The sequence below is a fragment of the Dunckerocampus dactyliophorus genome, chromosome 1, assembly GCF_027744805.1.
Source record: "Dunckerocampus dactyliophorus isolate RoL2022-P2 chromosome 1, RoL_Ddac_1.1, whole genome shotgun sequence".
NCBI classification, from domain to species: Eukaryota; Metazoa; Chordata; class Actinopteri; order Syngnathiformes; family Syngnathidae; genus Dunckerocampus; species Dunckerocampus dactyliophorus.
The window spans coordinates 24,426,579-24,444,502 of NC_072819.1; the positions used below are offsets into that span (position 1 = coordinate 24,426,579).

Sequence of the window (17,924 nt, forward strand, 5' to 3'; positions counted from 1 at the left end):
TTGGAACTGGAACAGACCAAATGACATCCATACGAAGGGAATTAGCCAAAAACAGACTCAGAGAGAGGAATTCTGTATGTGTTTATGACAGTGAAGGTCACTCAGACCAGGTGGAATACTTTACACTGCCAGATAACAGTGGTGAGCTGTATGGTCGCTTCTAGGTTCTTCATCACCTTGGCAGCTGGACCAACACCATAAAAAAAGCCTTGAATCAAGCCCAATGCTCAATTACTCCTTACAGAAAATCAACAAAATTACCGCTTATTGATGATGCTCACAGTCAATTGTTTACGACGAAAAAGGATGGAAGTTGTGGAGTTTTTTGCCGCCAACTTGCTTTTTGTCATATTGATTGGTTCAAAAGGTGCAAAGCGAGAAGTGGCTTAACTTTTGACTACTGCTGTTGTGTTAATCTCATAGACTCTTTGTTGTATTTAAATGCATGGGCGTCTTATGTTTGAAAAATGGTTGTACATAAAGTCACTTCCATTAGTTTCACTGAGACAAGTTACAGTGTATATAAAGTTAGTATAGATGAAATGTCACCCATTTGTTTTATTGTTAATGTTTTGACTGCCCATGATATCAAATCATTTTAACAATAATTATTCATAAATTAAGATAATTTAGTTTTTTTATTAACAGTTTTTATTAGTTTATCTATTTATGTATTTATTTGATTTTATATTAAATATACAGTGGAAGCTCAGTTAGCGTCTGCCCGGGTTAGCGTATTTTGGGAAAATTTACGCCACAATTTTGCCTCGGTTTGCGTGCATTCTTCAGTCAGTGTACAAAATGAGGCATGTCTTGTTGTGTTATTAATACACTGTGTTCTTAATGTATTTTTTAAATCAGAAAATGTCCTTCCTTGTCAGCATCCTATTAGCTAGCGAACAAAATGGCCGCCCTAAATTACAGTATGTGATCTGCGGTTCACTCTCAAAAATGTTAACACAAAATGCGTTTTTATAGTTTTAGAATTATAGTTGTACATGCATAAAATAATCGGAAATGCATATGAATGACAAATTAAAGGACTAAATAAACATTTAAGGTTACTTTTACCTTCCCTGAAGACTACTGTTCCCAAAGACACAATGTGGCAGCGAGACACTACAAGGACACCACCTTCCTGTTTTGTCATGAGTTTTTTATTTATTTATTTAATAGTGTGTTTCACCTTATTTATTAAAATGCTGGCTCTTGAAATTTTCTTTGGCTCCATTGTGGGTTACAACAGTGGTTCTCAATTATTTTCTGTCATGCCCCCACTGGGGGACAGAAATGTTTTCGTGCCCCGATATGAAATACTATTGACAAAAGGATAATATGTATTTATTTATCTGTACTGTACAGACTGAACTCGAAACTGAAACCAGTGAAATGCAACAAAATGGAGAAATGCGCAAAATTCATACATTTTGGCAGGTCTGCACTAATACTGAAAGTCCTCCCTGCCTCTCACACCCCCCTTGACGGTTTACTGCTGTGGGTTTTTAGTGTTGTTGTTGTTGTTGTCGCATATAAGTGTTTCAAGTTTAATTTATCCCTAAGATCATATTTATCCTCTATTATAGAGAAATAATGTATGACATTTTTGGGTAGCAAGTTATTGTTAACTTTATGCATTATTTTAGCAGTTTGAAAATTTACAAAATCAGCAAATTTGAATATCTGTGATTTTAAAAATAAAGGGCTTGTATGTTCTCTATACGCGGCATTATGAATTATCCTCACCAATCTTTTTTGCAGTACACTGAGTGAGTGAAGATTGCTTTTATAATTATTGTCCCATATCTCCACACAATAAGTTAGATATGATAATACCAAAGAACAGTAAATAGTGTGGAGTGATTTTTGATCAAGAACAAATTTTGCTTCATTCAATATTGAAGTATTTAACCCCAACTTTTGTTGTATATTTTTGATAAGAGATTTCCAACTCATTTTTCATCTATTATGATCCGCAGAACTGTATTTTCATTCACTCTTTAAATATCCACTCCGTCTATTTGTATTTGGTCGTACGCATGCTTTCTGCTTTTTCCAAATAGCATTATTTTAGTTTTACTTAAGTTCAAGGATAATCTGTTTTTATCAAACCATGACTTTAATATGACCATTTCATCCTTGACCTTTTTAATTACTTCTAGTGTGCTTTCCCCAGAACAAAAGGCAGTGGTATTGTCCACAAATAATACCAACTTTAAGTACTTTGTCACTTTACAAATGTCGTTGATATACAAATTGAACAGTTTTGGGCCCAATATTGACCCCTGGGGTACTCCACATGTGATATTTAAACTTGCAGATGTGTACTCTCCTAGCTTTACAAATTGCTTCCTGTTTGCTAGGTAGCTTTTAACCGAAATCAAAAGTAATCCTCTGATTCCGTACCTTTCTAATTTTGTTGTTAAAATATTGTAATTACTTGTGTCGAAGGCTCTTGTAAGATATATGAATACTGCAGCTGCACACTTTCTGTGGTGTATAGCATTGGAAATTTCCTCCGTGATTTCAATCAGTGCCAAAGAAGTTGAAATGGTAGGAATTAAGATTCCTATCTATGGTTTCATTCCATTCCTCCATTGTCCAGAGTTTTGGAATTTCTTCTTCCAGTTTTGGTCCAGTATTTACAAAATAGTTGTTTAACATTTCAACTACCTCATTCATATCATCCTTATTAGTGTGTCCAACCATAAAATAGTGAGGGTAGTCAACTTTCTTAGTACTGTTCGTTATAATACTATTTAAGATGCCCCAGGTTGCTCTAATGTCATTTTTATTCTTATCTAGTAATTGTAACTGTAATAGTCACTCTTGCACACTCTAGGTAAAAGGTAAAAGTAACCTTAAATGTTAATTTATCCCTTTCGTTTGTCATTTATATGTACTTAGATGCATTTCAAATTGTTTCTGCATTTCAAACTATAATTGTTAACATTTTTGACTTTCTGGAATGAATTAAGTGGATTTACATTATTTCTGATGGGAAAAATGGATTTGGTTAGCATCCATTTTTTATCCAGACCTTCTGGAAAAAATTAATGACACTAACTAAGACTCTACTGTATTTGCAATTTAATACACCCAAGTAACATGACCACTCTCCCTTGGAATTATTACACTTACATTGTAAAGGTTTTTCTTTTTTGAGGCTCTATTGTTTCCCTAACTATTTTGATATTTTTCTGCAGCTTTCAACCTCCTGGTCCATTATCTACTGGGATGTCCTGTGAAATGCATGTTACTTTCCACCCTTCGGTCAGTAACCCTATTATATATTTTTTGTGAGTTAACACCAGTTGATACATTTGAAATCATTACTGGTGCGCTGTTTAATTAATTTGTTCAACATTTAGATAAGGGGTGACCCAAGTGCAGCCTGGGGGCCATTTTTATTGCCCCGTGGCACATTGTCGAAATAAAATTAAACCAAAAAAAAAAAAAAACAGCTAAAATGGGCAAATAGACCAAGAGGAATATACAAATATCAAAGTGCCCCCCTGCATTCTTTGATTTTTCAGTATGCAGCCCACTGTGACAAATGATTAGACAACCCTGATTTAGATTGTCCTTTTCTTAATGGCCATATATCACTCAAAAGAAGCTGTGTGGTCAGGTAACACCTTTTTGTTGCTTTTTGTTCCCTTCAGCTCAATGAGGAAGTGGAAGGAGAAGTCCTGTTTGCATCAGCAGCAGGTCGCTTTTCTGTGCCTGTCAGATGCACCATAAAGAGATGTGACGTAAGTGTAGAAATCTATGAGCAACCATGTCAGTTTCCATTCCTTGGTTATTGCGTACTATCGAAATAATGTAAAGAGCAATACTGTTGTACGATGGTGTTGATAATCTCATCGTATGTAATTTTCCACTTGATGCGTCTTGCCTTGTGACTGTATCCTCTAGCTGGAGGTCGACAGCCAGTTTATCGACTTTGGTTTGCATGTTGTGGGCCAGACTATTTCAAGGACTATCACCTTGACCAACAAGGGTGCGCTGGCAACCTACTTCAGCCTGGACACCACAATGCCTATTTCAGAAACTCACCAGGTCCAGATGCCATCCCAGCTCTCTGCCAGCACATGCCAGGTGAGACAGACAAAAATGGTTTGTTATGGCCTAAGGAAGTTCATTTAATTGCAAATACAGTTTATGGTGTGGATAGTTTACTATTTATGTTAGTTAGGTGTAAAGGCGTTCATTAAAAATAGTTTGTGTATAAGCAACGCAATGTGCTTGACAGGAAACCTTTACACAACCTGTTACAACTATTACAACATGTGATGATCTGACCAAGAGCTCTACTTCCATGGCCACCAGAGAACCACAAAAAATGGATCATGTTTCAGATGGGTCCACGGTATCCCAGAAATGCCAACAAGGTAAATGTGCTATAATCTTGCAAAGAAATTCAACCAATTTCTTATGATAATAAAAATGCATATTTGTCATACATTGGCAGTTCATTTTGAATTATTAATTTTTGTATTACTGATTTCAACTCATATTGTTTTGAGACGACAAACTCTTAACTTAAATGGCCCCAGCAACTAAGCGGAATTGTGTTCCTCGTCACGGGTCTCCGACCATAACTGGACTCACGGGACCAATTGGGGGGGTAGGTCACTGTTGCTGTAGTACAATGCTGATGGGGATGCCATACAACTTCATGTCAAAAAATCCGAACTGTCCCTTTAACTCTCAAAAGTATACAAAAACATAAAGTAGGCTTCACCTTGCTGTCACAGCAAATGAGATGGAGGCCTTGTCTCTCAATTGGTGTGTGTCAGATCGCTTCATCACTGCTTTCAGCACTTTTTCCACCGATGCTTTGATAAGCTTCTTACTCTCTCCTTCTGGCTTTAACAAAGTCTCTTATGAAGTTGTTTTGTTTGTTCCACATTTTCTGACATAGCTCAGCCAAATGTTCACACTACAAATATAAAGAAACTGAATATGGTGATCTCATCAAGCAGGTTTAGTGTCCCAACACCAAAAATTGGTAATATTATTTCATGTTTTGTCAGAGTCACAGCTTCTTGCTGCAGATCCAAGAGCTACTGAGACGTGTGTGTCTTCTAGCATGGACGCTCAGATTGAAGAGAACATGTCTGATTCCTGTGACATAACTATTGGGAACGTAAGTATTGTAATTGTAAAGGTCATCAGTGGCATTCGATACTGATACTGGCAGTGTAACTGATTTTCTTAGATCAGGGCAATCCAAAGTGTGGCCTGGGAACCATTTAAGACAAACAGCTATATTATTAGAGACTCATTTGCATTGTCACCTGCAACACAAAGCTAAGATGTCAATGTTTGGTTCGGATAGCTTAACATATTGACCTGCAGTGGATTGGTTTTAGCATCTTTAATGCACAAAATGCATCAAACTAACCCCACATTCTTCCAATTTTTCCGTATCTGGAATTTTTCTGGATATGGAAAAAGTCTGGACACCCCTGTCTTAGATAATATATGTACCCCACACTATGTTTACCAGACGCTCCAACAGTTTGATACAAAGAAACATGCAAAATTGTAATCCCTTGTTTGCATGTCTTTGTGTAAATGATGCATGCAGTAACAAACAAAACATGTGCTATATAAAATACAATATTTATAATAAACAATTTGGACAATGCTTTAAAATGGGAGTGAGCCAAAACATTTTTTGAGTAAGCAATTTATTGCAAACAACCAGATGAAAAAAAAAAATCCAAATCACCTCAAAAATTGGTTTTGGGATTGCTTGATGCCAGTGTTTCCAGGAGGCTACTGGGAATGTTGCTCCAGGTGGTGAAGATGGCATCACAGAGGGCATCTACTGTCTAGAATTGATATCCGTTTTTGTAAACCTCCCTTGCCATACATCCCCAAATGTTCTTCATTGGATTTACAGTATATCTGGGGAACACACAGGATGGTCAAAAAGAGTGAAGTTATTACTCTGGAAGAAGTCCTTTGTCAGGCATTGTGAACAGCAGCGTTGTCCTGTTGAAAAAAACAGTCATTACCACACAGACGAGGGCCTTCAGTCATGAGGAATGCCCCTGCAACATCTCCACATATGCCATGTGATGCCCCTGCACAACCTAAAGTGCCATTGTTCCGCTGAAGGCATAAGTACCCCAGATAATGATGGTGCCCCCTTCATTGTGCTGAGTGGAAAACATTTCAGGTGGGATCTCCTTGTCATTCCAGTAACATTGGATGCCATCAGGAATGGCAAGGTTACATTTTTTCTTATCAGAGAAATATTTTTTCTCATCAGAGAATAAAACTTTCTTTCACCTTTCTGTGTCCCATGTTGAGTGCTCTCATGCAAATTTCAAGCAGGCAATTGAAGGAGACAAGGGCTTTGAAGATGTTTTTGTTCTTAAAACCCTTCTCTCGCAGATGCCGTCTAATTGTTATTGGACTGCACTAGCAACCTATAGCAACCTTTATTTGGTCCGAGGATCGTCCCGTGTCTTGACGGACAGCCAGTCGGATCCCCCGGCTCAGGGATGGTGACATGGTTTTGGGTGGACCACTTTACTTTTTTTTTTTCCATAACCCTTAGGATCTTTGAAGATGTTTAAAATGACTGTGTTACTGCTTCCAATTCAGCTGCAATGGCGCACTGCAAGAGGCAGTATTGTATTTTAAAGGCTTTGTTTTTAACTTTTGATGAACAGACTATTTCAGTTTAATGCAGTGCTTCTTAAATAGGTGGACCCGCTCTCAAGAGAGGCTTGGGAGGCGGGGAGGACTTTCAAAATAAGTGCAGACCCGCCAACATGTATGAATTTGTTGTACTCAGCATGCAATTTGAGTCTTGAATACGCTTGTATGCTTCACTGCTCTCCATTTTGTTGCATTTCAGTGGTTTCATTTTCAAGTTCAGTCTGTACAGTACAGATAAAAAAATAAATATTATCAGTTTCCCAATAGTATTTCAAATCGGGGGGGGCGCGAAAACAGTCCCCCAGTGGGGGCATGACAGAAAATAATTGAGAACCACTGGTTTAATGGTTGTTTGCAATAAATTGCTTACTCAAAATATTTTTTGTCTCAATCCCATTTTTAAGCATTTTTAAGCATAGAGCATTTTTAAGCTCTATTTAGAAGCTCCTAAAGATCCAAGAGTGCAAAATGTAAATTCTTACAATTTTTCAAGTGTTCTTAAAATTTTGATCAGGAGCGTGTGTGTGTGTGTGTGTGTGTGTGTGTGTGTGTATGTGCGTGTGTACTATATATATCTATGTATTTGCATATGTATATGTGTGTGTGTGTGTGTGTGTGTGTACTGTATATACATAAGTATTTACATATGTGTGTGTAGCGGGCCGCACGGTGGCCGAGTGGTTAGCATTTTGGCCACACAGTCAGGCATCTCTGTGTGGAGCTTTTTTCATGTTCTCTCTTTGCGTGTGGGGGTTTTTTCCGGGTACTCCCACATTCCAAAAACATGCTAAATTGTCCATAGGTATGAATGTGAGAGTGAATGATTGTTTGTTTATATGTGCCCTGTGATTAGCTGGCAATGTTTTATATATATATATATAGATAGATAGTATAGATGTTACAATGTAATTGTTTTGTTGGTATTGTACTGCATGAAAAGATACAGCATACAGTAGTACCTTTACTAGGTATAGTGGGTGCATTTCATTAAACAGCTTTTAAACCATTAAATAACAAGAATATGCATTAAAGGAGACTCATTGTTCCAGAACATGTTCTGTTTTTTGTATACATACTTTATGTGATTGTGGCTATGTACTGTATGCCATTTGAGTTGTTCAGGGTTCATTATGTGTTTTTGGTGCATCAACTCTGCCTCTGCATCTGCTGTGGCTCCTGTGTACTCGCGTGCTTCACGTCCTTCCATCATTGTCATTTTGACCTATTCTTGCACATGGCCTCTTTGACGGCTGTGCTGTTTAATGACCATATAATACAATACTTTATTGTTGTGAGAATGGCGTACTCTTGCTTTCATTTGTCATTTTTTTTGCTCATCACCGTCATGCCTTGTAGCAGCCATTTAAAGTTGCTCAGCTTATGTGGAAAGTAATGTCTATGTATTTTTTCTAGGTTGCATTCCCAACATTCTATAACTCAGAATAATGATTCATTAAATGTGTTGCCTGTTACAGGTAAGAGAAGGGGAGATTGGACCTTTTGAGACCGTCAAACTGGAGCTTATATTCTCCCCGACTGTTCCTGGAGAAGTGACATTAAACCTGTACATGATGTTTTCAGATCCCACCAGCAACCCAGTAAGATGTTCTTCATCATCTTTCTTAGTCTTAGGATGACATAAAGGTAATTTCTGGACCAATAATATTATTATTTTTCAACATTTTATCCCATAATAGTGCATTGTGGCATGAAACGGCATGGCTGTTAAATGCTGGACCCGTGGTAGGCAGAGACAGGCGCAGCGTGCAAGTAAAAGTCCTTTACAATACATTTAGGTACTCATGGTAGTGCAGGATACAGGTAACAAAAAAAGCGGAAAGGAAAAAGCTCTGCGAAAAAAAAGCACAATCAAATCTTGGGCAGTAGTAACAGGTACGGAAACAGTTTAGGTGACAGTACAGGCGAGGAGAACCAAAGCAGTGAACCAGCGCCGTTCATGGAATGACGCTGGCATTATTAATCCAACTAATTGCGATTTCCAAAAGCCGCGGAGAGATCCACTGAGGTGAAACAGCTGCATACCACCCTCTGCAAGAAGTAAACCACACTAAATAAAAGCACCAGACAGGAGTCCAGCTAAATACAGGGTGGGTGGAGGGGAGAACGGTGGAGGGTCGCCGACAGGACCCCTCCAGTTGCTTGGCCGTCGAAGGGCCAGAACCGGGCAGCTGCAGGCTGCGCGCCACCAACGCAGGTGGGCAGGAAAGCAGCCCGGGTGGTCGCAGAGCAGAGGCAGAGAGCGACTCGGCTTGACATGAAGCAGGAGGTGACGTCTGGGCCAGATGCCGAGCAGAAGTAGGTGACGTCTCGGCCCGACGTGAAGGCGAAGGGAACGTCTCGAGAGGACATGTTGTGGGTTGCCAAAGTTGCGTCCCCCCCATCACGGAGGGACCGATGCTGATGGTTGGTTGGCGTCTTTACTGCCCGCTAGGCATCAACCGGATGGCAATGCCGCAGCCAGCGAGGGCTGTTTGGAGAATTGCCTTCGGTCGAACGTGGAGTTGCCATGGCCGGAGACTTGCCCTGGCCCTGCATAGAGATGTAGCAGGCTCCGGAGGTGAACTGACCTCGATCTGCCGAGGTGTAGTCTTCCGGACCACCTTCCTGTTTTGTCATCAGTTATTTCTTGAATTAATAGTGTTGCACCTCAATAACTCAAAATGGAGCCAAAGAAAGTTGCAAGTGCCAAATAAACAAGGTGAGAAACACTATTGAATTCAAGAAATAACTCGTGACAAAACGTGAAGGCAGTGTCTGTTTTCGATCTTGCTGCCACATTGTGTCATTGGGAACAATCATGTCTTCACAACATCCTAATAACAAAATTAGAAAGGTATGGAATCAGAGGGTTACTTTTGAATTGGGTTAAAAACTACCTAGCAAACAGGAAGCAATTTATAAAGCCAGGAGAGTACATATCTGCAAGTTTAAATATCACATGTGGAGTACCCCAGGGGTCAAGATTGGGCCCAAAACTGTTCAATTAGTATATCAACGACATTTGTAAAGTGACAAAGGACTTAAAGTTGGTATTATTTGTGGATGATACCACTGCCTTTTGTTCTGGGGAAAGCACACAAGAGGTAATTAAAAAAGTCACAGATGAAATGGCCATATTAAAAAGATGGTTTGATAAAAACAAATTATCGTTGAACTTAAGTAAAACTAAAATAATGCTATTTGGTAAAAGCAGAAAGGACACGTACGACCAAATGCTTTTCTCTATTTATTATTACTTATTATTATACTGATAATTATATTAATTGTAAAAAATCTTAATAATTAGATCATCATATTGTTACATTACCTTATCATTATTCTCTGTACTAAAAAATCACATATAGAATACAGGAAGTGAATAAAATGTACTGCACAAGATGTGGAACGGATGAGGGGTAGCATTAAATAAGCTTTGCTTCTTCCTACTTCTTTTGGACATGTGGAACTGTGAATTTAATTATGTGATGTACTCCACTGTAACTTGCATACATGTTCAAATAAAATGTAACCATAACTATAACCAATGAAGGTCAAAGTTACCTTAAATGTTAATTTATCTCTTTCATTCATCATTTATATGAATTTAGAATTATTTCATGTATGTAAATCTATAATTATAAAAGTATAAAAACATGTCTTGTGTTAACATTTGTGAGAGTCATCCGCTGATGACAACGCAGATGGGTGACAGATGATTTCCGGTTCCTGTTTCCATTTAGTGGCAAGGTAATAGGATTTGTCATTAAAAATACATTAAGAACACAGTTGGAGTCACGCAGTGTATTACCAACACGTCGAGACGTGCGCAACGTTGTACACGACCCGATAAATGTACAAAAAGCGAGGCAAAATTATGGAGTAAATTTTGTACATTAATCGAAAAACATGGTACCCGAGGTTCCACTGAAGCTTATATTTAATGAACTGCAGTGCAGCTTCAATTTGAGGATGTGCAAAATAACACTGTGTGCCAGCACAAACGATGTCAAACTAACATTTTAGGAACAATATGTTTTTATACGCGAACTCAAAATGATATTAACAGAAGTCTCTGTAAAGGTTTTTAGTACATGATATAGCTGAGGAGTTGAGTCAGAGCAATTTAACTTGGACATGGATGAGAGGTGAAATGTTTGCTGAGTCTTCCTCGAGACCTGCTGCTGGTCGGGCGTGCCCTGAACACTTCAGGACAGGCTGTGGCATTCGGTCATCTGGTTCCTCTCAATGTGGAGCAGCAGTGGCTTTACTCTGAGCTCTTCCCGAATGACAGAGCTTCTTACCCTATCTCTAAGGGAGAGCCTAGCCACCCTACAAAACAAAATTATTTCGGCCACTTGTACCCACAACTGTGTCAATTTGATCACTAAAAGCTCATGACAATAGGTGAGGGTAGGAACGTAGATCGACTGTTAAATTTAGTGCTTGCCTTTTGGCTCAGCTTCCTCTTCACTAAGATGGACTGATGCAGAGTCTGTGAACAAAACCCAGAGGTGCATGAACTCATCTACTTGGGGCAGGATCTTATCCCCAACCCAGAGATGGTACGCCACCCTTTTCTGGGAAATAACAATGGGCTCGGACTTTGAGGTGTTTATTCTCATCCCGGCCACTACACACTCCGCAGCAAACTGATCCAGCGAGAGCTGAAGATCACGGTTCTATGAAGCCAGCAGAACCACATCATCCGCAAAATCACATGATCCGCAAAACCACATCACCTCAACACGCTGCGCCTAGAAATTTTGTCCGTAAAAGTAATGAAAAGAATCTGTGACAACTCAGTCTTTCCCACAGAAAAGACCCCAAGTGGTAATCATTTATAAATATGTTGTAATAAAGGTAAAATGTACAGCATACATGGACCACTGTCAAAAAAGCCCACAATTTCTGTATTTCTCTTTATGCTTCCCAGATTAGTAATTAATACTGGCTGTCTTTGAAAGCACCATAGTTGCTGTGACACGCAAAAATGACAAATATATGATTAATATAGTATGTTATTGTTATTATTATATAATATTATTGTTATTACAATATTTTTTATTATTACTATATATTACTTCTACACCATGGCTCAGATTCCATCTGTTCATCGATCATCTTACATTATCATTCATGACTGTCGAGTACCTATACATTTTATCATTTAAAATGCATTTAATAAGTCTCTGAGGCATATTGAAGAGAGATTCTAATGTAATAATTATATTACAGTAATATTATAATCTAATAAGTCACTCTTATTGCAAATGTTGATCTGAAATTGGAGGAGAACATCAAGCTCGCAGGACGGTTTGGCGGGGGAGCCAAAATAAACAACATACATTATAGCGATCTAATGTATCTTATTTATTATGTATTGTGTAAAACTAAGACATGAACAACATCACATTAAAGCACAAAATGAATGCCGACCCACCAACCAACAGTTCAAGCCTGGAGTTTTTGCAGAGAGATTATTACATCGCTGTTTGACGTGTGTGGTAAAAGGCAGTGTGCTAGCATGAATTAACTTGAGACAAATGTGCACATTAGCACTCAATAAGTCATCAAAACTTACCTTTATGCATTCCCACATAGTATCAGCATTTGAGACCAAATATGAGGTGAAAGAAAAATGCTAAAAATACAGTAGTAGTCTTTCTGTGCGGCATGAGAGAAAGTTAGCACATAGCATTCAAGTGAGACGGATGTAACAGGGAGAATCCGGCCACTTTTCAAAATAAAACATTTTTAAAAATAAATAAATAATGGAAATTATTTTTTCTTTCTGTGCGGCCCAGTACCAAATGACAGGGGGTTGGGGGTCTCTGCTCTAACAGGTTCAAGGGACATGTATTACACCCAGACCAAAATTAAAAAGTCAATTTTGCATAAAGGGGGACCTTTAAAGTTTGTAAATAAACACATGGTGGCTTCAACAGATTCCCATCCAGGTGAAGGGTGAAGGAGTTGGCCTTCCCGTGTGGGTGGTGGACCCAAACATTGACCTGAAGATCTGCATGTTTGACCGCCTTTATCAAGATGTTGTCACGCTCCAAAGCAGGTAGGTCTTTAGGCCTATTGTGGCAGCTTTGTCTTCAATATACATGACTCCATATACCTGAATAGTGGCTAACTGCAATACTAAATAATTATCAGAAATGTCTCAAATATGAATGATCAAACATTTGGTGCAATAATTTGTTTTAAAAGCCTGAAGCAAATTGGGATGCAGGAATAGAATCAGTCATGTTTATGTCTCATTAATGCTAAAAAAAAAAAAAAAAAATTCATAAATACAGACCTGATCAAAATCTTAAGACCAGTTGAAAAATTGCTAGAATTTGCCTTTTGTACATTTGGATCTGAATGAGGTTTTAAGTAGAGCTACAATATGCAAAAGCAAGAAGGGGGAGTGAGATAAAAAGCACTTTGAAAAAGTAATTTATTGAAAACAACATCCATCCATTTTTTATACCGCTTCTCCTCATTAGGGTCAGGGGGGCATGCTGGAGCATGCACAGGGAGAACATGCACACAGAGATGTCCAACAGAGATTTTAACCCTTCCTGATCTCCAGACTGTGACTGTATGGCCAATATGCTAACCACTAGACCACCTGAAAACAACAATTAAACTGAAATAGGCTGTTTATCAGCTGATCAAAAGTTTAAGTCCATCGCTCAAAAAATAACAAAAAACTCTCCAAACCAGAAAAAAAAAATTCTCAGTAGGACTCAGTAATGAGTACCTCCACCGTTCTGGTTAATCACTTCAAAAATTGCTTTGGGCATGCTTGATGCGAGTGTTTCCAGGAGGCTAGTGGGAACATTGCGCCAAGTGGTGAAGATGGCTTCACGAAGGGCATCAACTGTCTGGAACTGATGGCCATTTTTAGAAACTTCCCTTGCCATCTATCCCCAAATGTTCTGTATGGGATTTAAATGAGGGGAACATGCAGGATGGTCCAAAAGAGTGATGTTATTCTCCCTGAAGAAGTCCTTGGTCAAGCGAGCATTGTGAACTGCAGCGTTGTCCTGTTGAAAAACCCAGCTGTTACCACACAGACGAGGGCCCTCAGTCATGAGGGATGCCCGCTGCAACATCTGCACGTTTTAGCCACCATTTTACGACCCTGCACCACCTGAAGCTCCAGTGTTCCACTGAATGAAAAAGCACCCCAGATCATGATGGACCCCCTCCACTGTGCCGGGTAGAAAACATCTCAGGTGGGATCTCCTTGTCATGCCAGTAACGTTGGAAGCCATCTGGACCGTCAAGGTTACATTTTTTCTCATCAGAGAATAAAACTTTTTTCCACCTTTCAATGTCCCATGTTTGATGCTCCCTGGCAAAGTCTAAACGGGCAGTTTTGTGGTAGTGAAGGAGACGAGAGCTTTGAATTTGTTTTTTGTTTTTTAAACCCTTTTCCCGCAGATGTCGTCTGGTGCCGACTGCAGGCCTTAATGTGGGTCGAAGACCGCCCTGTGTCTTGATGGACAGCCAATCGGATCCTCCGGCTCAGCGCTGGTGTGATTTTTTTGGGGGTCTACCACTTAATTTTTGTTCCATAATACTCAGGATCTTTCAAAAAATGTACAATGATTGTCTTACTGCACCCAACCTCAGCAGCAATGGCACGCTGCGCGAGGCCTTGCTTAAGCAGCTCGACAATCCGACCACATTCAAAAAGAGAAAGCTTCTTAGCTTTAGCCATCAGGAGGGCATGACAGTGTGAATGACTGACAGAAAATGAAAATATGAGCAGATTTTGGCTTTTATAGCCCGTGGTCTTAAACTTTTGATCTGGTGATAAACAACTTATTTCATTTTTTTTGTTTTTGTTTAAATTACAAGTTCCAAATGTTTTTTGTCTCCCCCTTCTTGCTTTTGCATATTGTAGCTCTACTTAAAACCTCATTAAGATCCAAATGTGCTAACTGCAAATTCTAATGATTGAGGTCCAATTGATTTAGTCATTATAGACTTAAATAATAATTAATCCTAACACGCACACACATTTTACCTTGTTTGAGGATTAGTTCATTCTTCATTATAGTGATAAGTGTCACTTTAAGTAATTTTTACACCTGACAGCCACAAACCATGTCATTTTCCAGTCTAAATGTTGCATTTCTCTTTGTACAGTGTCTGCTTTATGAATTGTGTTTGCCCAGTATGTGCTGCGCTCAATCCTTGCAGCCCTGTACAGTATTGTGTACAGTATAAATACTAAATAATGAAGGGGTTACTGCATAATTGAGGAGCATGGTAAAAACAGATTATCACAACAGAATTAAATAACTGTTAGAACACCACACTCAAAGTCAAGCATTGTCATCACATACATGCATTCATATTAAATATATGTATGCATGAGATGAGAAATTCCTTAGCCACAGATTGTATTGCACAGCACTTTTGACTATAGATGAGCTACATTATGATGCATGCACCAGGTTAAGCACAGCACAGCAGGGTGGGATAGTAACACTGGTAGGAGTCTGCTCTACCACCTATACAGTCATTGTGACACATCTTGTGGAGGAGGAAGCGAGGGGGGGGGGTTGTGACAACCGCCATCTGGTGCGCACATGTGACAACATGACAATGACTACAGGCACAGTGTGGACAGCTCTCAAAGCAAACCATGAAATATGTCACTCTGTTTGCAGTGAAAAATAATGGCTTGACAGTTTTTTGTGGGTGGAGAAAGCGGCTATGAAGAGGTTATAAATGGATATCCTTAATGCACTCCGAGCTTTAGGACACATTTTTTAAATTTCTGTAAGTCCTGCGCTTCAATTATCGTCCATTGGAACAAATAAATGCCTTTTCCCAAATAGAAGTCTGATTGTTTTCCTTTTCAGGAAACAATGACAGGTGCTGCCATTATTCTTTAGACACAATACAGATATTGTCTGTAAAAAAGAAACAAACCACTTAATAATAAATCATCAGTGACCCAGAGAAATGCGGACATTTGAAGTAATTATGGACTTGCATTTTAAATTGTTATAAAACCGTGCCATCAGAATCAATATGAAAACGATTTAACATCTATTTGCCAGTGGCAGTGTATTTGGTACATGGGTCTTCAGTGGGGACTTGGCCAGCTGAACTTTTTCTTGGCAGACACGGAGGGCCAGTATTGTTAAAAAAAAAAAAATATATATATATATATATATATATACAGTCAAACCTGTCTTAGCGGCCACCTGTATATAACAGCCACCTGCCTATAGCAGCCAGTGAAAAATCCCCCACGGAAAATTTGCGTGTTATAGACCCTGTGTATAGCGGTCACCTGTCTAATGCGGCCAGGGGCCAGCCATTTTGTATGCCTTGGTCAATATCTCACCGCATATAGCAGCCAAAATGCCGACTCAAGCAGAAGCTTCATGCACGAAAAAGTTTTGGTTTTTAATCAATGAAGCCGTCGTGTGTAGACTTCTGAGTCATATCTCAGTCACAATCATTCACAAGATCCACACAAACTGTCAGTTGTTCGACATAGAAAAGCCGTCTTCTTTGGAGCTTGTTGCAGACAGTGACACCGTTTATTTCCTGGTGTGAGACAATGTGCACTGGTCAATACTGTATTGCCCCTTGTTGTGGGGAAGGAGAGACTCACGTCACCGATGCACTTTAATCGCTTTATTAACAGTGGTTTATTAACCTAGTAGTTCTTTACAACTTTTATCCGCAGTCCCACAGTGCCCTTTACTGGTCAACATGTAACAGTATAATTATATGTATCTGCAAACACAACAAGCTTCTAATCACAGACATGTTAATATGTGCGTGCACAAATTCAAAATGGCCGCTGACCTGTCTATAACGGCCACCTGCCTATAGTGGCCACTTTTGCCATTTCCCTTTAGTGGCCGCTATAGACAGGTTTGATTGTATATAAATACATTTTTTTAAATGTTTTTTATTTAAAAATGTACACTTAATCTACGTGATCGGTATCGGTCTATTTTACTCGTGGATGATTGGTATCGGCAGCATAAAAACTTGATCGGAGCATCCCTAATATGGGGAGTGGGTAGAGACCAGAGATCTTATTTGTCTCACTACAGGTACAATAATAACATAACAATAATAATAATAATAATAATAGCCATCATCATAATAATAACACGGACTGCAGCAAAAAGTGAACTCTGAATCTCCGCCATCACTTCCTTTCCACACGTCCGGAAGACCTTTATTGAAACACACACAAGCATGAGACTTATTTATGTCTTAAATGGCTTACTTTGGTTATATGTACTGTATTAGGTGATAGAAGTGCAAAGGCGACTATAGAGTGTTAATTCTTATCTAGAGGGCTCTAGTAAGGGTAAAAAAACAAATTTGGAAAGTCATAAACAGGTTTTATATGCTATATCAGATCCTACTTTGCGGAAATTCACTTATTTATTTATTTATTTCAGTCGGGTCTAGAAAAAATTAACAGCAATAAACGAGGGATTATTGTACAGTTTTTAACATTATGAGAGCCCTGTAGACATGAAACAACACCGCTGTAGTCACCTTTATACTCGCTCTCATATTGTAGACATGATAAGCAAGAAGACATAATAACTCACACGTTACTTGGTGTGGTAGCATTTCAAACATAATCACATTAAAGGGGACCTATTATACTAAATTAATTGGCAGGGTGTGGTGAGTTATCGGGCTCACAATGTGATCGCTGGTTGGGTGGCGGCTAATTGTATTGAGTTCTGGACTCCTATAGAACAGCTACACACAATAACCCACACAGAAAGCTTTCTAGATCTTCCAGACTATGCAGTGTTTCCTGCCTCCCGCCCAAACTGTCTGTGTATTTACACTCCTCCAGGTACGCATCCCGCCAAGCCCTCTCCGCTGTGATTGGTACCACTCCCTAGAGCTCCCGAGGACTTCGGGACAGCTGCAGAACCCCTTTAGTCTGATTACTTACACAAAATAAGCACAGTTAGGACACTGGTAAATTGCTACTTATAGCTTGCTTTTCTGTCTGTTCAACACGACCAACTAGAGTTGGAAAGGCGTCGGACTTCAGCAACAGTTTGGTGGATAGTCCAGCATCATATTGGCCCACGTTCACAAAACAGTCCCATGTGAAATGCCGAATCAGCAACCTCAACCACTTCTGCCTGAAGCTTGCCTCTTTAGGCACACCCGAACAAACATTTCCTGGGAGCCATACGTGCTAACACGGTAAACAGAGCAGAGCAAAGCAGAGC

General features: G+C 39.2%; 1 protein-coding gene across 1 annotated transcript in view; it reads left to right on the forward strand.

Moving 5' to 3' along the window:
• Positions 1–17,924, forward strand: part of cfap74 (cilia and flagella associated protein 74) — an 88,482-nt gene that overhangs the window by 23,942 nt on the left and 46,616 nt on the right. The window contains exons 15-21 of the mRNA XM_054780615.1: positions 3,204–3,270; positions 3,663–3,752; positions 3,916–4,098; positions 4,253–4,391; positions 5,037–5,149; positions 8,154–8,276; positions 12,624–12,745. Of these exons, the coding sequence (XP_054636590.1) occupies positions 3,204–3,270; positions 3,663–3,752; positions 3,916–4,098; positions 4,253–4,391; positions 5,037–5,149; positions 8,154–8,276; positions 12,624–12,745 (837 nt within the window). The remainder of the gene's footprint in view (positions 1–3,203; positions 3,271–3,662; positions 3,753–3,915; positions 4,099–4,252; positions 4,392–5,036; positions 5,150–8,153; positions 8,277–12,623; positions 12,746–17,924) is intronic.